The 18,215-nt window shown below is 40.9% G+C and overlaps 2 protein-coding genes across 2 annotated transcripts in view; both read left to right on the forward strand.

Moving 5' to 3' along the window:
• The first annotated feature begins 829 nt into the window (after window positions 1-829).
• On the forward strand, window positions 830-9,006 carry LOC136568996 (pikachurin-like). The gene is made up of 5 exons (XM_066569256.1): window positions 830-914; window positions 2,888-2,971; window positions 4,090-4,116; window positions 8,493-8,610; window positions 8,858-9,006. The coding sequence occupies exons 1-5, from the start codon at window positions 876-878 to the stop codon at window positions 9,004-9,006; spliced, it is 417 nt and encodes a 138-aa protein (XP_066425353.1). The 5' UTR covers window positions 830-875.
• A 6,444-nt stretch (window positions 9,007-15,450) lies between these two features.
• LOC136568738 (pikachurin-like) overlaps window positions 15,451-18,215 on the forward strand; it is a 45,043-nt gene continuing 42,278 nt past the window's right edge. Inside the window, exon 1 of the mRNA XM_066568899.1 lies at window positions 15,451-15,600. Coding sequence (XP_066424996.1) covers window positions 15,480-15,600 — 121 coding nt within the window. The 5' untranslated portion in view covers window positions 15,451-15,479. The remainder of the gene's footprint in view (window positions 15,601-18,215) is intronic.

Genomic DNA, 18,215 nt, shown 5'->3' on the forward strand with positions numbered 1-18,215 from the left:
CTGAAATGCTAATCTGCCTCATTGGGTGTTGTGAAGATTGGAAAGCTGTTTTCTGAATGTGAAACGCTTCTTGAGTGGACACTGATACACCAGAGCTGGTGTATCACTCCTTTAGGTAGCAGGTGGTGTGTGATTCCAGCTACTGCTGAGTGCAGGGCAGAAGGTAAGCAGAGGAGGTAGCACATGCTGCGTTCAGAGCCACTGGGCCAAGCAGTAATCCATGGGACTAAGTCCATGCTAATGAAGAAAATGGGCGAGGGCCCAGGGAACGTGGCATGGCTTGGCTCTCTTCCACATGGTTGGATTTTCCTTCCCCAAAGATGTCCATACTGACTTACACATGTGGTGTGTGAGAGGTGCTGTCCTCCAGACCATTACTGGGAGACCTTCCCAGTAGTCTGAATCTGTGCCACAGCTGTACTATACAAGCAGTATGAATGTGTGAATGTCCCTGTCTTTGGGTCCTGGGTAGTATCCAGCATGTCATGACCAAATTTAAAAGCCTATGAGTTGTTCAATGGCATTGCTTGAAGCACTCGGTGCTCCTAAGCTAAGCAACAGCTTGCCCACTAAGAAGAGATGTCCCCCTTTGCACCCCCTCTCCTGGAAGGGGACCGTGGAAGTTAGAAGTGGAGAGGGAAAAGGAGCACCCAAGTCAAATCTGAGTAGTGGTATATGTTTGATAGTTTGGAGTGAGGGCAGCTGTTCTTCAGGCCTATTCTTGAAAGACATACCTGCCAAGCAGCAAGAGGAGAGGGGTTTTGTCCTATGGCTCCTCACACAATACCATTTTGTTTTTAGCAGATAGGCTGGGGCCTCCTCTGGATATTCTGCTGGATTCACTGAACTGCACAGCGTTCAGTGTGCAATGGAAAATGCCAAAGCAGCACGCCAGCACCATCACAGGGTACACGGTAAGTGATGCTCCGTGCTGCTGCCTGGCTCAGGCTGCACACTCTGAACCCAGCAGCACAGCCCCTTCTCCTCACAAACAGTGCCACTGCCCAGAAAGCAGCCAGGGGACAGTGGGCTTGAGAGGACTGAGCTGTAACCTTAAAAAACAAGCAGCTCGTGTTCTAGAAACAAGCTGTGATGGGCATTTGGGTTGGATGCCAAGGGCCTGCAGTGGATATAGATTGCTGTTCTGTTGTGGTTTTCCTGCAAGGCTCTCAGTGCTCTCTGATAACACAGTAAAGTAGAGCAGACCAGGTCGATATTGCACTGTGCAAGTGAGGGTCATGCAGATCCTTTGACTTGTACTTCCAGCCTGAGGATTACTTTAGCAGGAATATGTTTTCAAACTAAGCCTCTAAACTTCCCAGACTTGCAGCAGGTACAAGGGAAGGACTGTTTCATGGAATCTCTTCCTAGATAGGTACTGTACTGCATAGAATCCCTGGGAACCCACCTGCAGACATAAATATCAAAAGGGCTTTTGTTTTATTCCCCCCTACCTCAGAAGTCAGTTTCTGTTAAAGAAGCTGAATGATTTTCCTGTTGCACTCAGCAATTTTTTTGGGAAGTCTCTGACCCCCATCAAGCCTCTGCCATGTTACCTTCTGCCTATAGGACAAAAGAGAAGGGCTAGGCTAAACTGGTGACTGTATTTTAGTGTGCAAGAAGAAAAACAATGAGTACTAACATGCCATTCATTCATTTTTGTTAGGTATTGTTTTAACAGGTATTCCATGGCAATGAAACTCAGTCCCAAAATAGAAGTGTGTCAGTGGGAAATTAGCGCCAAAGGTGTGAGAAGTTGACTAAAATGCGTTGCTTTCCCCTTTGACAACAACAAAAAAATGAAATGAATAGCAGTTTTTCTTATTAGCATTTTCTGTGGACAGATTTGAAATTTCCAGAAATAAAATGCCCAAAACTCAGCTTTATGTAAAAAGATGGGAAGCAGAATACTACTGAGTACCTTACTATAAATGTACACTAAGATAAAGAGAAAAATCCCTGCAATAGGCATTTCTGGTACACATGCTCCTTTATTCCACAGTCTTGTAAATTACACCAGTGCAGCCCAGCTGCAGAGTTCCTTTTTTTTTGTTATGAAAGTGCTATGAACTAGAATATAGTAGTCTAAAACTCCAAAAAGACTTGCTGTGGCCAGAAGCTGCCTCAGGCGGGCTCTGTGTGTAGGTGGGTGCACTCTTCTCTGTGAAAACAGAGGTGCAGGGAGTAAGTGGCCTAAGTCATACACAGTGGTCACTCTTCATGCATGCAGATCGAGCATCTGAGCTCCACTTCTTTTATTAAACCTTGAGCTGGTGTGTGGCATGATCATAAAACCAATGACAAGCAGCAACAATAGTGCTCTACCCAAAATGTCTTCACTGTAGTGAATGTAGTACCTTCACAATGTAATACCTTGACCCTCTGGCATCTCTGGGTCTGTGCGCACAGGAAAGCTGACTGTCTGTCTCATTAGTCCCCAGTACGTGGCAACAGACATGGAGAGACATTTTATGATAGAGCAATTTTTATAATGTCACAATCATGAAATGTCAACATATTTCTTGCATGAAGTAAGGTGTCTGTATAGTGCAGACTAGTCCCACAACTCTTCAGCTGTCCATGTTAACCACAGACAAATGATGCACAATGAAGCAGCTCAGGCCTGTGCTACAAGCACTACAACTCTGTTCCACATTAGGTAAGTGTATTCACTGTGTGGTGGTGTCCTTTGGTCACACTGACAACTTCCAGCAAATATGTAAGGAATATTAAAGGACTTCAGCTATTCCTGCATTTGAAAAGGCAGGGGATCATGGGCTCAAATTCTGTCTTCAGTGTGAGAATGATGCACTGGTGCACTCATTCTTAAGCTATTCTGAAATACTGAGCTATTGCGGTAACTGGTTTGACTATATCTTCTTCCAAGGTCTTTTACTCAGAAGTTGAAGGTGACAAAGCAGTTAAACAGCTCTCACACGATGTTCCCCTGAGTCTGGATATGATTAGCATGGTGAGTATTTCTTTTCATCAACAATCAGGACACTGGAGCAGAACATGCAAGTGGAAACTTGCAACTGTCTCCTTGTAGTTTTGTGAAATATGGTGAGGATCCAAGCCCGAAATCTGCACTGGATATAGAGCACAAGAAAATCAAAATGTTTTTGTGTTTGAGTGATGCACTTTTCCTCCTTCTTGTCTTGCTGTTTTATCGTGTAAAACTATTGGGACTTGCTCTCAGCTTCCTAGTACTGACCTTTGTCAAGAAATCTACTAAAATAGAACTTTTAATCTTAGATGCATGCATTTTCACACATGGAAGGGGTGGAATTGCATGAGTCTATGAGAGAGAGCTGCATTATCACTGTATGTGTATTGCAGTGTCTGACACAGCTGTGTGATTAACACACAGGGTGTTTCTGTTTCTGTGTGAGACTGTGGCCTCCTGAGATATGGCCACTTTTGTTGCAGTTCTGGAAGTTCATATTCTAGAAGATTCCCCCAGCTGCTGGTGTTTATTTTGTTCTTGAAAGGACTACTTTTTCTCATTGCTCTCCATTGTTTTTAATGTTATGTTTTTCTTTTATATCTCCCTTGCATTCTTGCTTTGGTTTTTTTTTTCCCATTTTCCTCTTCTCTTTGCTCCTTCCCTTTTTCTGCCCCACTCCCTCACTAGAAGCAATAGTGAGGAGAGTGCTTGGATTTCCTGCAGATTTCCATCACTCTGGTTGTCAGTTCTGACTTCTGCAGGATTCTGGGATCACAGTGAATAAAACAATATTGTTGTCATGATATATCATTTCTTTATTCATGCATTATTTTCTCCCTTCTTATCTTTATCTCTGTATTCCTTTCTTGTATTTTTTGTTTCTTAAAAACTAGTTTTGCTAGTAGTGCTGAGAAAGATCAAACAGTACTATTTTTTTTATCTTAATCCTAACAGCAGTACTTCTTAATCAGTGGGAGAGGAAAGTCTGTATCCCCGTACTCATGCAGATGATTAACAGCCACACAGACTGCTATATGCTGCAGCATTGGTCTTGTTTTAATTCGCTGACCCATTATTTATGTGCTTTTGCCATCACTTTTTATTATTTTAGTTCTTAATAAGTCCTATTTGCCTTTTTCCAGGGTCAACACGAAGGACAAGCAATTTTTGTAAGTATTGCTTCACATGAAACTTGGTCACAGATGTGATTAAAAATAAAATTGAATGTTTTTGACTCGGTCTCTCTACAGACACATGCAAAAGTTGATCTCAAATGTTGGTTCTATGTAGCACGTACACATGATCTTTTGTGGTGAAACTATTAGTCTCAAAAAGCTCAAAATCCACAGGTAGACAAGGTGGATACATGTAGGCAAAGTAGCTCCCTTTTTAGCAATGAATTTTTCTCAGTCACCAGAGGTATCTATGGATGTCTTGTTTTGATGGAGTAAGTTTGTGTAAAAAAATTAGATCTATCCAGGCAATGAGGATTTAGAGATTATGGGGACAGTCAAGTAGTCAGGGAGACAGTGGAAGGGAAGAACAGAGTCTGGTAGTTGGAGAGGAGATGAAAAGGGAAAAACCTGAGCCAGTCCAGAGAGAGCCAAGGAGGAGGAGGAGCACAGGAAGAGGCCAGCCTTGCAACGCCCAGGAGGAAGGAGTGGGAGACTAGCTACTAGTATAAAACAAGTTTGAAAGAAATACCAACTCTCCTAATGGCTTTGCAGCTGGTGAATTAATCAGATTGATTATTTCCAGTCCTGCACTCAGTCCAGTCTGCTTCCTGTGAGCAGTAAACAGGTTGGGTTTATTGTGAGCAGGAAGCAAGCTGGAGGTGCTCATGTTTGGATGGGAGAAGGATAACAATTTCAGTGTTTAACTGAAATCCCTAGCATCAACAGCCTCTTGCAAACTTCTGTTTTCTGAGAGCTATTTTAGGAATAGAGAGATCTTACATGGTTGGTGGAGCTCACAGAGCTTCTGTGGTCTGAAATAAGGGGAGTTTATTTGGACTACAGGAGACTGAGTCCTCAGGATGCACTTGAACCAGGACTATCTGGTTCAATCCTAGATGAGCTGAGTCTGGATTATGGCATTTCAGAATTGAGGTTCCATGCTGGACACTTTTTTCCTGCTTGATAAAAATAACACTTCTGAGGGGTACTTGTGGAGAAATATGAATGGCTGGGATTAATCAGCTCCCAGCTGTCATTAATCCTCCAGGAAGTGGTGTTCTTGACGAAATGCTTTCTGTTGTACTCATACCAAACTCAACAGAAATCTGCAATAGTTTTGTGGTTAGGTCTGCATAGTTCATGTTTCCATCACTCCTCTCCTGGTGCTGGTATGACCCTGCTGCTTTCTTGGAGGCTTCTCTGGGCCACGTGGGACTGCTGTAGCAGCAAGAGCTGATTTGCACTGCCTGTTTCTGTTTATGTGTTTGTGTGTTAGCAAAGTGGATAATGTATTATTGTGTATTATATCATCATAAAGCAGAGAATATGTAAGTGACAGCAGCCAGGGGAAGTGCAGATGCAGTACCTTTTAGTACAGGCAGTTGTTCTAATGGGGCATAATATTCAGGAGCTCCAGTACGCATAAAAAACAAGAAAAATCAATAAAAAATTAGTAGGCTCTAAAGGTGGGAGGTTTTAGGCTGGGCACAGAGCCCTGGAGAGCAACACTGCTCCCTGTCAAATCACAAACATACCAGAACAAAATGGGAAGTGACCAGCTGAGACCAGTAGTTCAGGGAAGGAATTGTCGCCAGGGGAGAGAGTGTCATTAAAACCAGCTCAGTTCCTGCAGCTGTGCTGTAATCCAGAGTTTGATGGTCTTTTGGATTAAAACAAAACAGAAAACAGACATTCCTCTGGAAAACAATTTGTAATCCTGGTTTCTGTGAGGCAGCTTACTGAGCCTCACAGTTTCAACACAGTTGTAGGAAAGGGAAGCAGTGTGGCAGGGCAGGGAGGGATATGTGGGATAATCTGTATGAAATCGGCTCCCCTACCACAGAAAAGGCATCACATTGTCTCACCCCATTCAAGAATGTGAGATTGTAATGAGAACACCAAATGTCATTTATCAGGATTTTAGCAAGAGAGTTGTGCAAGGCAAGAAAGTGAATTTGGTGACTGTTGAAGCATCATCAGCAATTGTTGAGTTTGGGGCATCAGGCTTCAAAATATAGAGCTACTCTGAGTGGAGGGGACACTGCAAAAATTATGGGGATAATTCTTCCACATACTACCTAAATTTGTTATCTGTGAGGTCACTCTGTCTCTTCTGAGAGGGACAGAACTTGGGTTTCACACCTGTCTTCTAAATACAAGCAAAAAAAGAAATTAACTATGTACTCTGAGGCTACTGGACAGTGGGGCACAAGGAGCTGTATTGCTTTTCCAGGATCTGATTTGAAAGTGTTCCTGGTGTGACAAGGTTATTCCCTGACATTGCCACAGGTCAGGGTAGCTTGATGGTGTCCTGAATTTTTACTTATTCACTGATATCCCTGTCCTTGAAGATGAGATGTTTGGTTTTAGAGATACTCACTGTGTGTTCCAGGGCTGTGTTCATGGAGAGAGGCAGGTAGCCACGAGTGTGAGACATGAGTACACCTTGCTGAGGTTTTGAGGGCACACACGTTGAACTTGCTGAATACCTTAGCAGATATCAGGGCTTTGATCTTGACTGGCCAGGAACTCAAAGAAATTCTCTCAGTTCAGTTTATTGTAGACTTGAGTCTACAATAATAAAAAATATGAGTCTACAATAATAAAAAATAATATGAGGCACGTACATGAGTATCTAACTTTCTCCAAGGGCCAAGTTCTATTTCATACTATTCCTGAATAGTGTGAAAACAGTAAGACAGATAATGAAGGATTTTTCCTCATAAGCATAAGTGTAATAAAGAGGAATACTGGCAGGAAAAAAATGCACAGAGTTTAAGGGCAGACAGACAGTATGTATGGCATGGAGGATAGAAAGGCAGGAGCAGGGGCATCACTTCTGTCACCAGGAAGAGGTACAGGGTTTTCAGCAACTGGCTTCTCAGATCACATTGTGAAAGACCTCAGTCCCTTCAGCTGTGAGACTGAAAGACCCAGATTAATCTTTCAGAGTGAGTGTTCTTGCTGCCTCTCTCTGGACAATTACTATCCCAGCATTGTTATCATCTCAGATTCATCACAGACCTGTCCAGATCATTCGAGCAGATCAAGGGTGAATGATGGAAAAACAAGATAGTGGTCAGGTGATCCATGTTAATAGGAAATCAGTGTTGGAGCTCCAAAACCATGTCCACAGAAATGACAGATGGCAGGGTGTTGCTGAACAATGTTGTAGTAATAATGTAAGTTCCCCAAAGAATAGAGAGGAAGTGGTTTTTTCCAAAAGACCATCAGAAGGAAATTTAGCAGTTAATAAAATTTTGGGATTGTTTACTATTTGAATGCAACTGGAAGTGCAGATTTGTTCCAATATGAAGAAAAAGGAGAACTCTACATTTTTCAAATACGCTGTGACTAATGTGTTTAACATCAGAGAAGGAAACCCAGAAGAATAGTAGCTGTAAAACAAGTTTTTTGTAAGTGCTTATTTTTCACACCAGAACAGTCTTTGGTATAGAACCTGATATTTCTCTTTCCTTGTATATGCTGTCAAAATTCATAAGTTTGGGATTAACATAGACATTCCAGGTAGGCTGCAGGTAAAGAATACTCAATTTGATCTTTAAGGGAGAGTACACATGTATGTACTCTCCTTTAAAGATCATATCTAAATGTCTGAGGCTGATCCATGCTATGTGAAGCAGCCAGTGATGAAATGTAATGTTTTGGTGATGTTTTCTATTTTCTGGGAGATTTGAACTGGCTCCTCTGAACAGCATTCATCAGCCCAAGCTCTTCACATGGAGCTGAGCATTGCCTCCTTTATGGTAGTTGTCTGTGGGTTAATCTTTCTGTGTTTATGGCAGAAGGACAAATAAGGGAAATGCTCACTTCAGGTCAAGGCTGTTAGCGGAGCTCATAAAATTGTGAGAGATGAGGGGATAGGGCTCTGCTCCGTGAGAAATTAAGGATCATCAGTTCACACTGCATCAAATTGCTTCACTCTCAGGAGGTTTTATGGCCTCTGAATTTAAAAGAGAAATAAAAACAAACAAGAAATAAAAAAGAGGAAAACACACCAGACTGATACCAAATGCTAGCAGTTGGCTCAACAGAGGGAATAATATGTGCCTTTGACTTCACCAGTGAAAAAGCTGGATATAAAATGCAAATATCTGCAACCTTATGAGTTATGCTGAGGAATGGGTCCAGGTCAACCTTGTGGATTCCCCTGGGGCAAAGCTGCAGCTTGAGAGGAAACATGATTCTATTTGTGTTTGTTGTTTCTGAGCTGTACTGGGCAGAGGACGATCTCCCAGAGAGAGTACAGGGAAAACACCATGAAAGATCCCCAAGTCCCAGCTCACAGCAACCTCCCCAGTCACACAGAAGTGCTGTCACAACGTGCTTTTCTGCTCTTGACTTGGCAGGATGTTGTTATTGGCGACCTGAAGCCGGGCACTGTGCACCGCGTTAGCATTGGAGCGTACAGCTGGGCAGGGAAAGGACGGCCCAGCATGCCCAGGGAGGTGACAACCTTACCCCAAGGTAACTCTGCCTGCAGGGCTCTGCTGCACGACTGGCAGGGCAGATGCCTGTAGCACGCACACCTGAGCTCTGTTGCATGCAGCATCATGGTACTTCACTGGTACTTTTCCGCACATGTAGGGTTTTAGAGGGGCAATAGCATGAGGGGAGAAGCCTATGAATTTGATTGCTAAGTCTGTGGGTGTGGGGTGTTGTGTGTAGCAACCCAGCTGCTTCTCTAATGTTGCTCCTTTGCACTTCTTCTTAGATAAGTGCATGCCTCCTGCGCCACCCTATCAGCCCCAGATCGTGGTGGTTTCTGATTCAGAAGTTGCGTTGTCCTGGAAGCCTGGAGTGAGTGAAGGAAGTTCTCCCATCCAGTACTACACGGTGGAGTTTATCAGGCAAGTTTGCTAGTGGAGTCTGAATTTCAGTGTATAGCGTTTTGGGGTTTTTTTAACCTCAACTGCACTATTCAACTGCATATAGATATGATTTATTTACTTACTCTGTATTGTATGCTTAGTTTTTCTCTCAGTGTGTGTTGAATTACCATGGAAATTTAAAGACAAAACCAGAAAGGATCCAATTTGTTATAAAATCACCAATAAGTTGTACTTTCTCATGGAAAAAAAAAAAAAAAGGTCTGATTTGATCTGTTTCCTCTAACAGCGGCCTGGATTAATGAAGTTTTAAGTTTCTCCTGTCATCAATGCTGTCAAACCATGCTGAGAAAAGGATGTTTGGCAGAGTGGTTTCCCTAGGCTGCTTTAGGAAATAATCCAAGGACTGGAAATTCAGTGTGTTTAACACTTTTACCTGACAAAAGTTATAGTATCATAGAAATATCAGGTTTTGGAAGAGACCTTCAAGATCATCCAGCCTGATCATCAACCCAACACTGTAGCCCCTAAAGGAATAAATCACATAACCTGCCAGACCCAGACACCTCTTGAACATAAAGTTGTTTTGGTCTTGAGTTTGCAGAATTTAGACTTGCTTTATCATGCTAATGCTAACCAAGTTGACGTGAAATGTTGATTTCTCTGTTTAGATTTGGGGGGAAAAGTGGGGTGTTGGTGGGGTGCTTTTTTTGTTCTTTTATGATGAACTCGTAAAATTCTCAGCAGTAGAACTGAACTGGCAGAAGTTTCCAGTCAACAAATTGGTTTTATAAGCTGCATAAAAAGGGCCAGGAGGAGGTGATTGTATCTGCAAGCATAAACAAGTATCTGAAAAACGTGACTCTTCATATGCTTGTGTGAGCTAATATCTGCATACAAATCTATTTAGTTTTATTTGTCTCAATGTTTACCCTTACAGTGAATGTAAAATTCACCCTTTTAATTCTTTGAGCAAATACTTGATTACAGGTTTTAGCTGAGGTTCCTGGAAAAGAAGAGAGAATTGATTCTTAAACTACTCCTATGTGTAAAAGATCAAAAAAAATTGTTCTTAAGGAAAACATAGTAATTTTTAAAAAGAAATTGTTGTTGTTAGAACACACAGGAAGAACTTGATTTTCAAAGTACGGGTACAATCTAGAAGATATTGATGTAGCAAAAAGAATACCCAGACTGAAAACCTACTTGTTAACTGATGCACTTTGTATTTGGGCTGAAAGCCCCCATATTTAGTTGGAGGCCATCCAATATTCAGTGCACTGCAAGGCAGGACATGAGAGCCAAAGATCCTTATCTCCTTTGTGTAATGTCTGCTGTAGACCTACCGTGACATTTCTTCAATATCTCTTTTTGAACACAATTTTTATCTGAACTTTTTGCTCTCTCTCCATCTCTTCTCTCTCATTTGCTCAGTTGATGGGGAAGGGATTTTGTTACGTTCTGATTGACTGCACAGTGGAACCTGGAGGCTTATGTAAACTTCTTCATAGCACCAGGAGCCTGCTAATGGAAGAAGTGGGCACCATCATCTCCATCTGATGCACCAAAAGTGCACCCTTGAATGTTTTTGTTCAGCCAGGGAGTGGAAAGCTGCTGTTTAGGTCAAAAGATGCAAGTGATTGAAATTTCAGTGTTTCATTGGCTTTAGACTTTGGGAAAGAATTTGCTAACAGCAAAATGTTTTGATTACACTGTTTAGTTTGAGGTTTAAAGCTAAGTTGAAAGTGCCTTTGTTAATCTTGGGATTATGCTCTCTTAGCCTTGGAAGCTTGGTTGTATATTTGGAATAAGTTCAATGAGCCATAAGCCCTAATGGCAGCTAAAGGTAAACATTTAACTTTAAGCTTCGTTGTCTTTTGCTGCATATAGTTTTAATTACTATAAAATGTATTATCATGAGTTAAAGCTAGTAAATTAAACCAATGTAAGACTAAAACAAATCAGCTCAAGTAAATTAGAATTAGGTCCTCTTATGTCAAAGAAATACACCATTATCCTGTGATATTACAAAATTAATAACTTTCTAATGCAAATCTGTAATTTTGCTTGGGCACAGCACAAATGCCTAAAAACTCTGACATTGTTTAAGTAATTTCCATCTCCTTAGAATTAATTTTATGATTTTAACCATAGGAAAAACATGCTGGGACAAAGCACACCTCTCAATTGCTCAGCTATGATACTGGAGAAATACATTGCATTCATGAAAACTCAGTATATTAATTGTTTTGAGATACCAGAATCTAATCAGAACCAGAGCTTGCCTGCATCCTGTCTCTACTCAGGGTCTAAATTTGGTCCCTTATTTAAGCACTTGCCTGAGGGATTTCCCTTGGGACCAAAGGAAGTAGTTTGTTCAGTACAGGCAGGGGAGGGTAGCAGGCAGCTTCAGGTAAAAGATGAGCTGAGCTAATTCAGACTCTGCTATGCTGCTGACTAACAGAGGATACTAAGGAGATCACAATCCCACTTGTCTAAATGCTGAAAGTCTGGAGGGAGACTGTAGGATTCACTCTTCACTGGATAGTTCTAAGGGAATAAAACATATATATATATATATATATATATATATATATATGTCTATGCAACTTTTTAGGCTCACTGTAAATATTCTGTTGGTTAATGGTGAAAATGAAAAATGAAAAATTACATTTTTATGTAATGAAAAATTACATATTTTCATAAAAATTACATTTTTATGAAAGTCTCTAAAGTGAGACCTCAGACTTAAGTATATGAGCTTAGGTGTTTTTCCTAAAGATGCTATGCAAAATTAATTCTTAAAAATGTCTTGGATATTTTCACTCAAATACTCCAAATACTCAAATTTTTAATCCGTGAAATGCCTACATGATCTTTTAAACTTGGTGATTAACTTATCTGAATTTTTATAGCCACATAGCAGCTACAGAACCACAAGTGTTGAGCAGCACATGCCCTAAAACAATCAGGTCACTTTCTTTTAATCTCATTGGTATGTAGATGAAATCAAAAGCTTTTAATATTAATCTTGGCATGCAAAGGAAATTTTTCAGTATCTTGGTAGTGACATGAAACTTCTGCTGCAATGAACTAGGCAGGTTCTGCTGATAAAACTGGGAGATTTATTAGTATTCAGATGTTAGGGTGGTGCAGATTCAGCATAGTGTTGTGCACAGATTTCTTGATTAGTTTGAAGCCTTCCCTCTCCCTCCCAGAAAAATCTACCCCTGAATCCATTCCCTGCTGAACTGTCTCTGGCACTGCACTGAACCAGACAGTCATTGTTTGCTTTTGTTTGAAAAGAACCTGAAACAACAAATCTGACCAGGGAGACACCTCCCAGTGTCTAGGAAAAAATACTTTTAATACTGTTTCCCTGATTATTTCATGAAACAGGCATATTTGACTAGTATTTAGCTCACTGCTTGTGAGATTAACTCCTTGAATGAGAAGGTAACTGATGAAGAAGGAGTGAAAGATAGTAGAGAGGAAGTGCTTAACAACATTATACTGTATTGAAGAATATCTAACAAGAAAATGAGTTACCAAAATTGTTCACTTTTCCTTTCCTCACAGATGGCCTGCCATATCAGTTGATCTATTTTGCACAAAGTGTCACAGTAATGTGAAATAATAATAGTTGCTAAAAATAATATGTTATAGTGCAGTATATTATACAAGAGATTTTTCCATTGCAAATGATGATATATTGTACTTGTCATCATATTTATTATTTGCTGGAATACTTTTAAAAACCATTATAAGATGAATTTTTCCCTTGAGATGAGTACAAATACAGCATGGAAGAAAAATCAGAAACGTTAGAAAAATTGGATTGCTAGGGGGTGCCTCACACTTAAATAATTTCCAGGTGATTTTAAAAGGAAGTTCAAGTGACTATAAAATTGCTGTTCTCTGCATCAGAAAGAATTACCTTCCTGAATTGAATCAGTTCCCAAGTTACAACATAAAGCAATAATCCAAAATTTTGGGTACATTTGGCATGGAATTCTTCCCTTGGTTTATACCCATCCAGTCCTATTTCCTTTAGCCATGTATTTATTATCTTAAAACCACTATGACTTGTGTTAGATTTTTTTCTGCATAGCGTTTATGTGTCGGAGATGCAGAGCTGCATCAAGAGCAGGCAATGTCCATGGAAGGTGTCTGATTTCCCCAGTCACAGATACAGTGGTTGGAGCTGACCTGCAAGGTGCTGTCCCTTCTGTTGGGGAATGTACTGCTGGAGAAAAATGGGAAAAGTTGTACCAGAATGAGCTCTTCCAGTGTAAAAGTTGACAACACATTGAAATACAACATAAAAAAAAAGGACTGTGAAGACAGTTTTCAACAAAATGTTCCCATCTTAGGGAACATGGGAGCTGGCTTGCCCTGGATGCACTCACCAGCTGAATTTGTGTTCCTTTCCCCATCTGTTTGCCATGTTTTCGTCTCATACTGTTTTGTTCACACAGGGAGCATTCTGGAGAAGTAGCAAAGGTCAAGTGATAAATCTCCCTCTTTCCCTCCTTCAGCTGAAGATCCTTACATGTTTGCAGGCATTTCCTTTATTATAAACTTCTGCAGAAGGAAATGTTGGGAGGGACAGTCAGTGTGTTTGAAGCCTAGCCTGCTGTTTGTGTTATCTCCTAGATCTTTTCAGGGTGCAGTGCCTCCTTTGGGTCCCTTCATCAAAGGTGTGTTGTTTCCACTTGGGTGGACACATGGGCAAGGTCTGTTGCAAAGAGGCATCTCTTGAGCTAGCAGGAATTCCTTGGATGGGAATTAGAACCAAAAAAGGATGTGTACAGGAAAATTGAAAACACTACTAAGCAAGCCTTTGGAAGGAGGCAGTGTTAACAGCTTTCATTTGGGAAACGCTATATATTTTCATTTTGGCCCAGGCATCAAAAGCTCAGAGGAGGGAAACAATGGAAGAGTAGCCAAAATAAATGCTCTTCTGTCTACCAGGAAATGGTGGTGAAGGGTGACTTAAGATGGTCTGTTTAGCTATCATTACATCTTGTGCGTTTGTCTTACTTTGTTTTTAATTTTAGCGAGACAATGAAATACTCGTGTCCTGTGTGCCACTGTGCACTTGAGACAGGCAGCTGGGAGCCGCTGCTTTGCCACTGCATTTGCCATGCTGGCACAAAGCAATGGACCTCAGTGATCAATAAATCTTATATTGACCACTAAAAGAAAACATACATTAACTTTGGCATTTCCTTCCAGCTGAAAATAAACAAATACAAAATGCCTGCCTTGTGTTATAATTTTTAATTTGAAGACTGTTGGAGACATTTGCAGCTAGTCCTGTGTAAACACTGGTAGATTCAGGGTGCACTTGGAGGTTATTTCCTGTAATAAATATTGCAAGGACACTGGAATAATTTTCTCTGAAAGCTATTTCTGTCCTTATTTTACTTTCATAAACTTTAATTTTAATATTTTGGGTGGCCTAGAGTGAATGTTTACATTATTATGTTGTTTGTATTTGTTTAGCTTCTTATTTTGTTCTCTCTTTGATAAGAAGAGGCCACTTTTGGAGAGAGTGGAAATGGTGTGAAAGCATCTGAATACTCTCTCAGAGTACTTGAAGTTGCCCAACCCTTTACAATGTGCCTGTATGCATGAATTTAAACTTGAAAACAAACTGCCATGTGAATGGTTATACTGGTTTCACTGGAAATATAATGGCACCTAGAGAAGTACTTATTGGCAGCTGGCTTCCAGTATGAATTGGGAGTTAACTAGGCATTGTCCAAAAGCAGCTATATGAATGTTATGAAATCCGGGCACACAGGCCATGTTCTGTGCATTATTGTTCTGTGGGTTTTGTGAGTTGTCTGTGTGGGTTTTTTTGGTGGTTTTGTTTGGGCTTTTTTTGGTTTGGGTTGCTTTTTTTTGTCTGTTTGTTTTTCTGACGAGAAGACTGGATCCATATGTTCCTATGTAAGTGGATTAACCTGATTACCCGTGAGATCAAATGTTGGATTCTCATCTTGCTAATGCTTGTGTATGTTTGAAGGGACTTACTGGCATTGGAACACAAACTCTTAAGAAATAAATCAAGACCTTTCCCTCTATTGCAAACTATTGCTTTATACAGCCACACAGAGAGGTGGTAACTGCGGGTAATAGACCCTTACTTGAAAATTATGAATCCAAAATCCACAAAACAGGTAAAATTGACTGGATTTGTCAGTCGTTCCTTGATTTTATAAGGAAAATCTGAGTAATTGGGTTTGTATGATTATACAGTTTTGAAATCACAGGCTTCACAGCTTGGTAATGGTGGGTTGCACAGTCTGATCCTTTAAGAGTGAAGGGTTTCAGTGATGATTTAGTAGACTTCTGTCTCATTTATTAGTGTATTTCCTAGAAAAGTATAAATGCAGCTAATTTATACAGCCGGCTTTAATTATTCAAGATCTGGTCTTCATTTCATCCTCAAGGCCAGACCTTGACAGCAACTGGACGGTAATAAGAGAGCAGATCCAGATGGAGTCCATGGTTCTGAAAGGACTTCTCCCGAACACCAAGTATCAGTTTGCCATCCGAGCAGCAAACTCCTTTGGATCCAGCCCTGCCAGTGCGCCGAGCGACGTCATCCGCACATTCAGTGAGTACAGACACCTTTTTGTCATTAAAGCTAAACAAAAATGAAGTTTTTTGTTTATCTGTAAATAAAGTGTATCTGGGGCAGCTGTGGAGGCCTGCTGGTGGAAAGAGTTGCTCTCCAGGCACAGTCACCTCCATTCTGACACCTCTCAGTCCTGCCTGAGGAGCTTGCAAGCAGGCACCCTGTGAAAGTCCAGCCATGAGCAAAGATCTGAAAAGACCCAGGCAGAATCACTCTCATGCCATTTCTTTGCTCTGGGGGTCATTGACAGTTATTTCTGGATTACTACTTTCTGAATTTTGTGCCGGTTTCATGCAATACTAATAAGTGAATATCATGGGGGAAAATGAGAGAGACGAATCTATTGTTAATTTTTTCTGTTCTTTGAAGCTGAACCTTATATATTACATTTATAATTCCAGCAACTCAGAAAGACCAAATCAAACTTGTACAGTTTTCTGAGGAGTAAGACTCTTAAGCAGAGTCATGAAAATAATTATATAAGGGAATAAGCACCCCTTTTTGATCAGAAGCTGCATAGCAAAAATATTAGGTGAATCTGCCAACTTAACAACTTGTTAACTATTATATTTACATTTGTGTAGCAATATAAACCATGCACACTGCAGTAAGTGTTGGTCCAGTTGCTGCTGGGCTTCCTCAGGATGCAATCCTCTGCCATACTGGTTTCTCTGTAGGCTGACTTTAAGGGGCTGTTGCCCCTCATCACACCCAAATTCGTAGCTTGCATGTGAGAATCCCAACCAAGACAACACAGAGCATATAGGGAATCACGCAAATCACATCTTCTAACAGCAAAAACCCCAATGTCACAAAGAGAAACAATGGAGGAAACAGAGCCAAAGCCAGCAGGGTATGGGAACTAACTGAGCTCTATCATTAATGTTCCAAAATTTTTCTATACAAATGTGTACTATACAGTACTTTTAAGTGCCTTTTTTTTTTTCTTTTCTCACTCTCTCAATTGCAAACCATCTCTAATTAACTAGTGAAAATGAGCATTCAGGTAGGACTGTGAGCTCTGCAAGAAGAGTTTGCATGCTTCAAAAACACAAACAACATGCTTAGTGATCCACCAGTTTAACCTGATAAAGATTTATTTCTGAACTGCCTCTCTGTTGCGGAATCCCTTTTCTCATTGACTCTAATATGGCAGTTTCCATTCCTTTTGTCCCTCTGTCATAAATTCAGTCACTTGAACAGTTTGCATGTAGTTTGCTATGTCTGCTGAGCTCATAAGTTTAACTTCTGAAGTAAATGTTTGTGAAAACCTTGTGCAGTGTACTCTGGAGTTCCTTGGCCCATGGATCCTCCAGGGTCAGCTCCTGCTGCCTCAGGCACACGTGTGCTCCCTGGTATCTTGTTTATCTTTGGATGTTAGCAGCTGCATCCTTTGGTCAGAAAAGATAAAGTGTTTAGCTCTGTTAATAAGGGTGGAATCATCCTCATGCTGCGCTTATTACTGCAGTACTCCAGGGAAAACACTTTGCCTTGGAAACTACTTGTTCTGCAGAGGCCTGCCAAGATGTCTGTAGAACATGGGTTTCTGTCATTAGAGCTTGGAATCAGATTCACATCTGGTGTGCATAAGCATTGATTTCTAGAGAGGTTCATAAGGGACATTAGCTTGGTTCTCTATGCCTGGATCAGATCTGAAAATTCAGTATATTATGCATTTTGCACTGCTCTTTGATTTGGCTTAAAAAGTCTGTGCTGGCCCAGGGTAGGCACATTGGTGCTGCAGTGGCTGAGAGGTTGGTTTCCCAGCTCCAAGGGCCTGGCAGTGCTTGGCAGAGACCCTCATGAGCAGGCAGGGCTCCTGCAGGCCAGGGCCATGCCATGTCCATGATGTGCTCCAGCCCTGCTCCAGGCCACTTGCACTTGGGGCTACTGTGGTGCTCTGGACCCTCTGGCAAATGCAAATGTTGTTCTTTTGTCAGTGTACTATTTGAAAATAGGCTTAAAAACTACATATAGCCACTACCCATGAAAACCTGCATTATCTTCTGGATACCTGTTGTCACAACAACCAGATTTGTGCAGAGCAAGGAGTGTTGCTCAAAAGTGTCAGGGATGCATGCCTTTAGAAATAAATTATTTGGTTTTCTGAAGGGAGGAGTGTAGCTGAGATGATAGTCTAGCTGATAGCAGCTCTCACTTATCTTTCCTTGTGGTGTCTCTGTAGGAGACTGACTTGATGTTAACCAGATACACAAGTACTCTGCATATTACTAGAAAAGCTAAACTTTTGTTGGGAGAAAATTTTTCTTCATTAAAGCTGTGCAGAGCCTGAACATTTTTTTTTCCCGAAAACATTAAGAACCTCTGAAGAATGATTTAGTGGACAAGTTTCAGAAAAAAAAACAGGAATAGAAAAAAAAAAAAACCCAAACTACACACTGTACTCAAAGGCATCCAATTAAAACTCACTCCTAATTCACATTATGTATCTGAAGGTACCCTCCTGCTTCTAGCAGCCAGAAAGCCCAGAATTTTGGTCCAGTTAATCACTCACTTCAGTTGCTCAGGTGTTAGTGTTCAGCAGATTTGAGGTCCTCAAAGTTTTGTGGTTTTCATCAGTCACTGCAGGAGGT

The sequence above is a fragment of the Molothrus aeneus genome, chromosome Z (genome assembly GCF_037042795.1).
Source record: "Molothrus aeneus isolate 106 chromosome Z, BPBGC_Maene_1.0, whole genome shotgun sequence".
NCBI lineage: Eukaryota > Metazoa > Chordata > Aves > Passeriformes > Icteridae > Molothrus > Molothrus aeneus.

What these genes read in the sequence shown, in the direction of transcription:
- LOC136568996 (XM_066569256.1), top strand. Translation starts at nt 876, where the DNA reads ATGCCAAAGCAGCACGCCAGCACCATCACAGGGTACACG. An exon ending in ACGAAGGACAAGCAATTTTT is followed by an intron (nt 4,117 to 8,492) that starts GTAAGTATTGCT and finishes TTGACTTGGCAG; the next exon opens with GATGTTGTTATTGGCGACCT. An exon ending in GGTGACAACCTTACCCCAAG is followed by an intron (nt 8,611 to 8,857) that starts GTAACTCTGCCT and finishes ACTTCTTCTTAG; the next exon opens with ATAAGTGCATGCCTCCTGCG.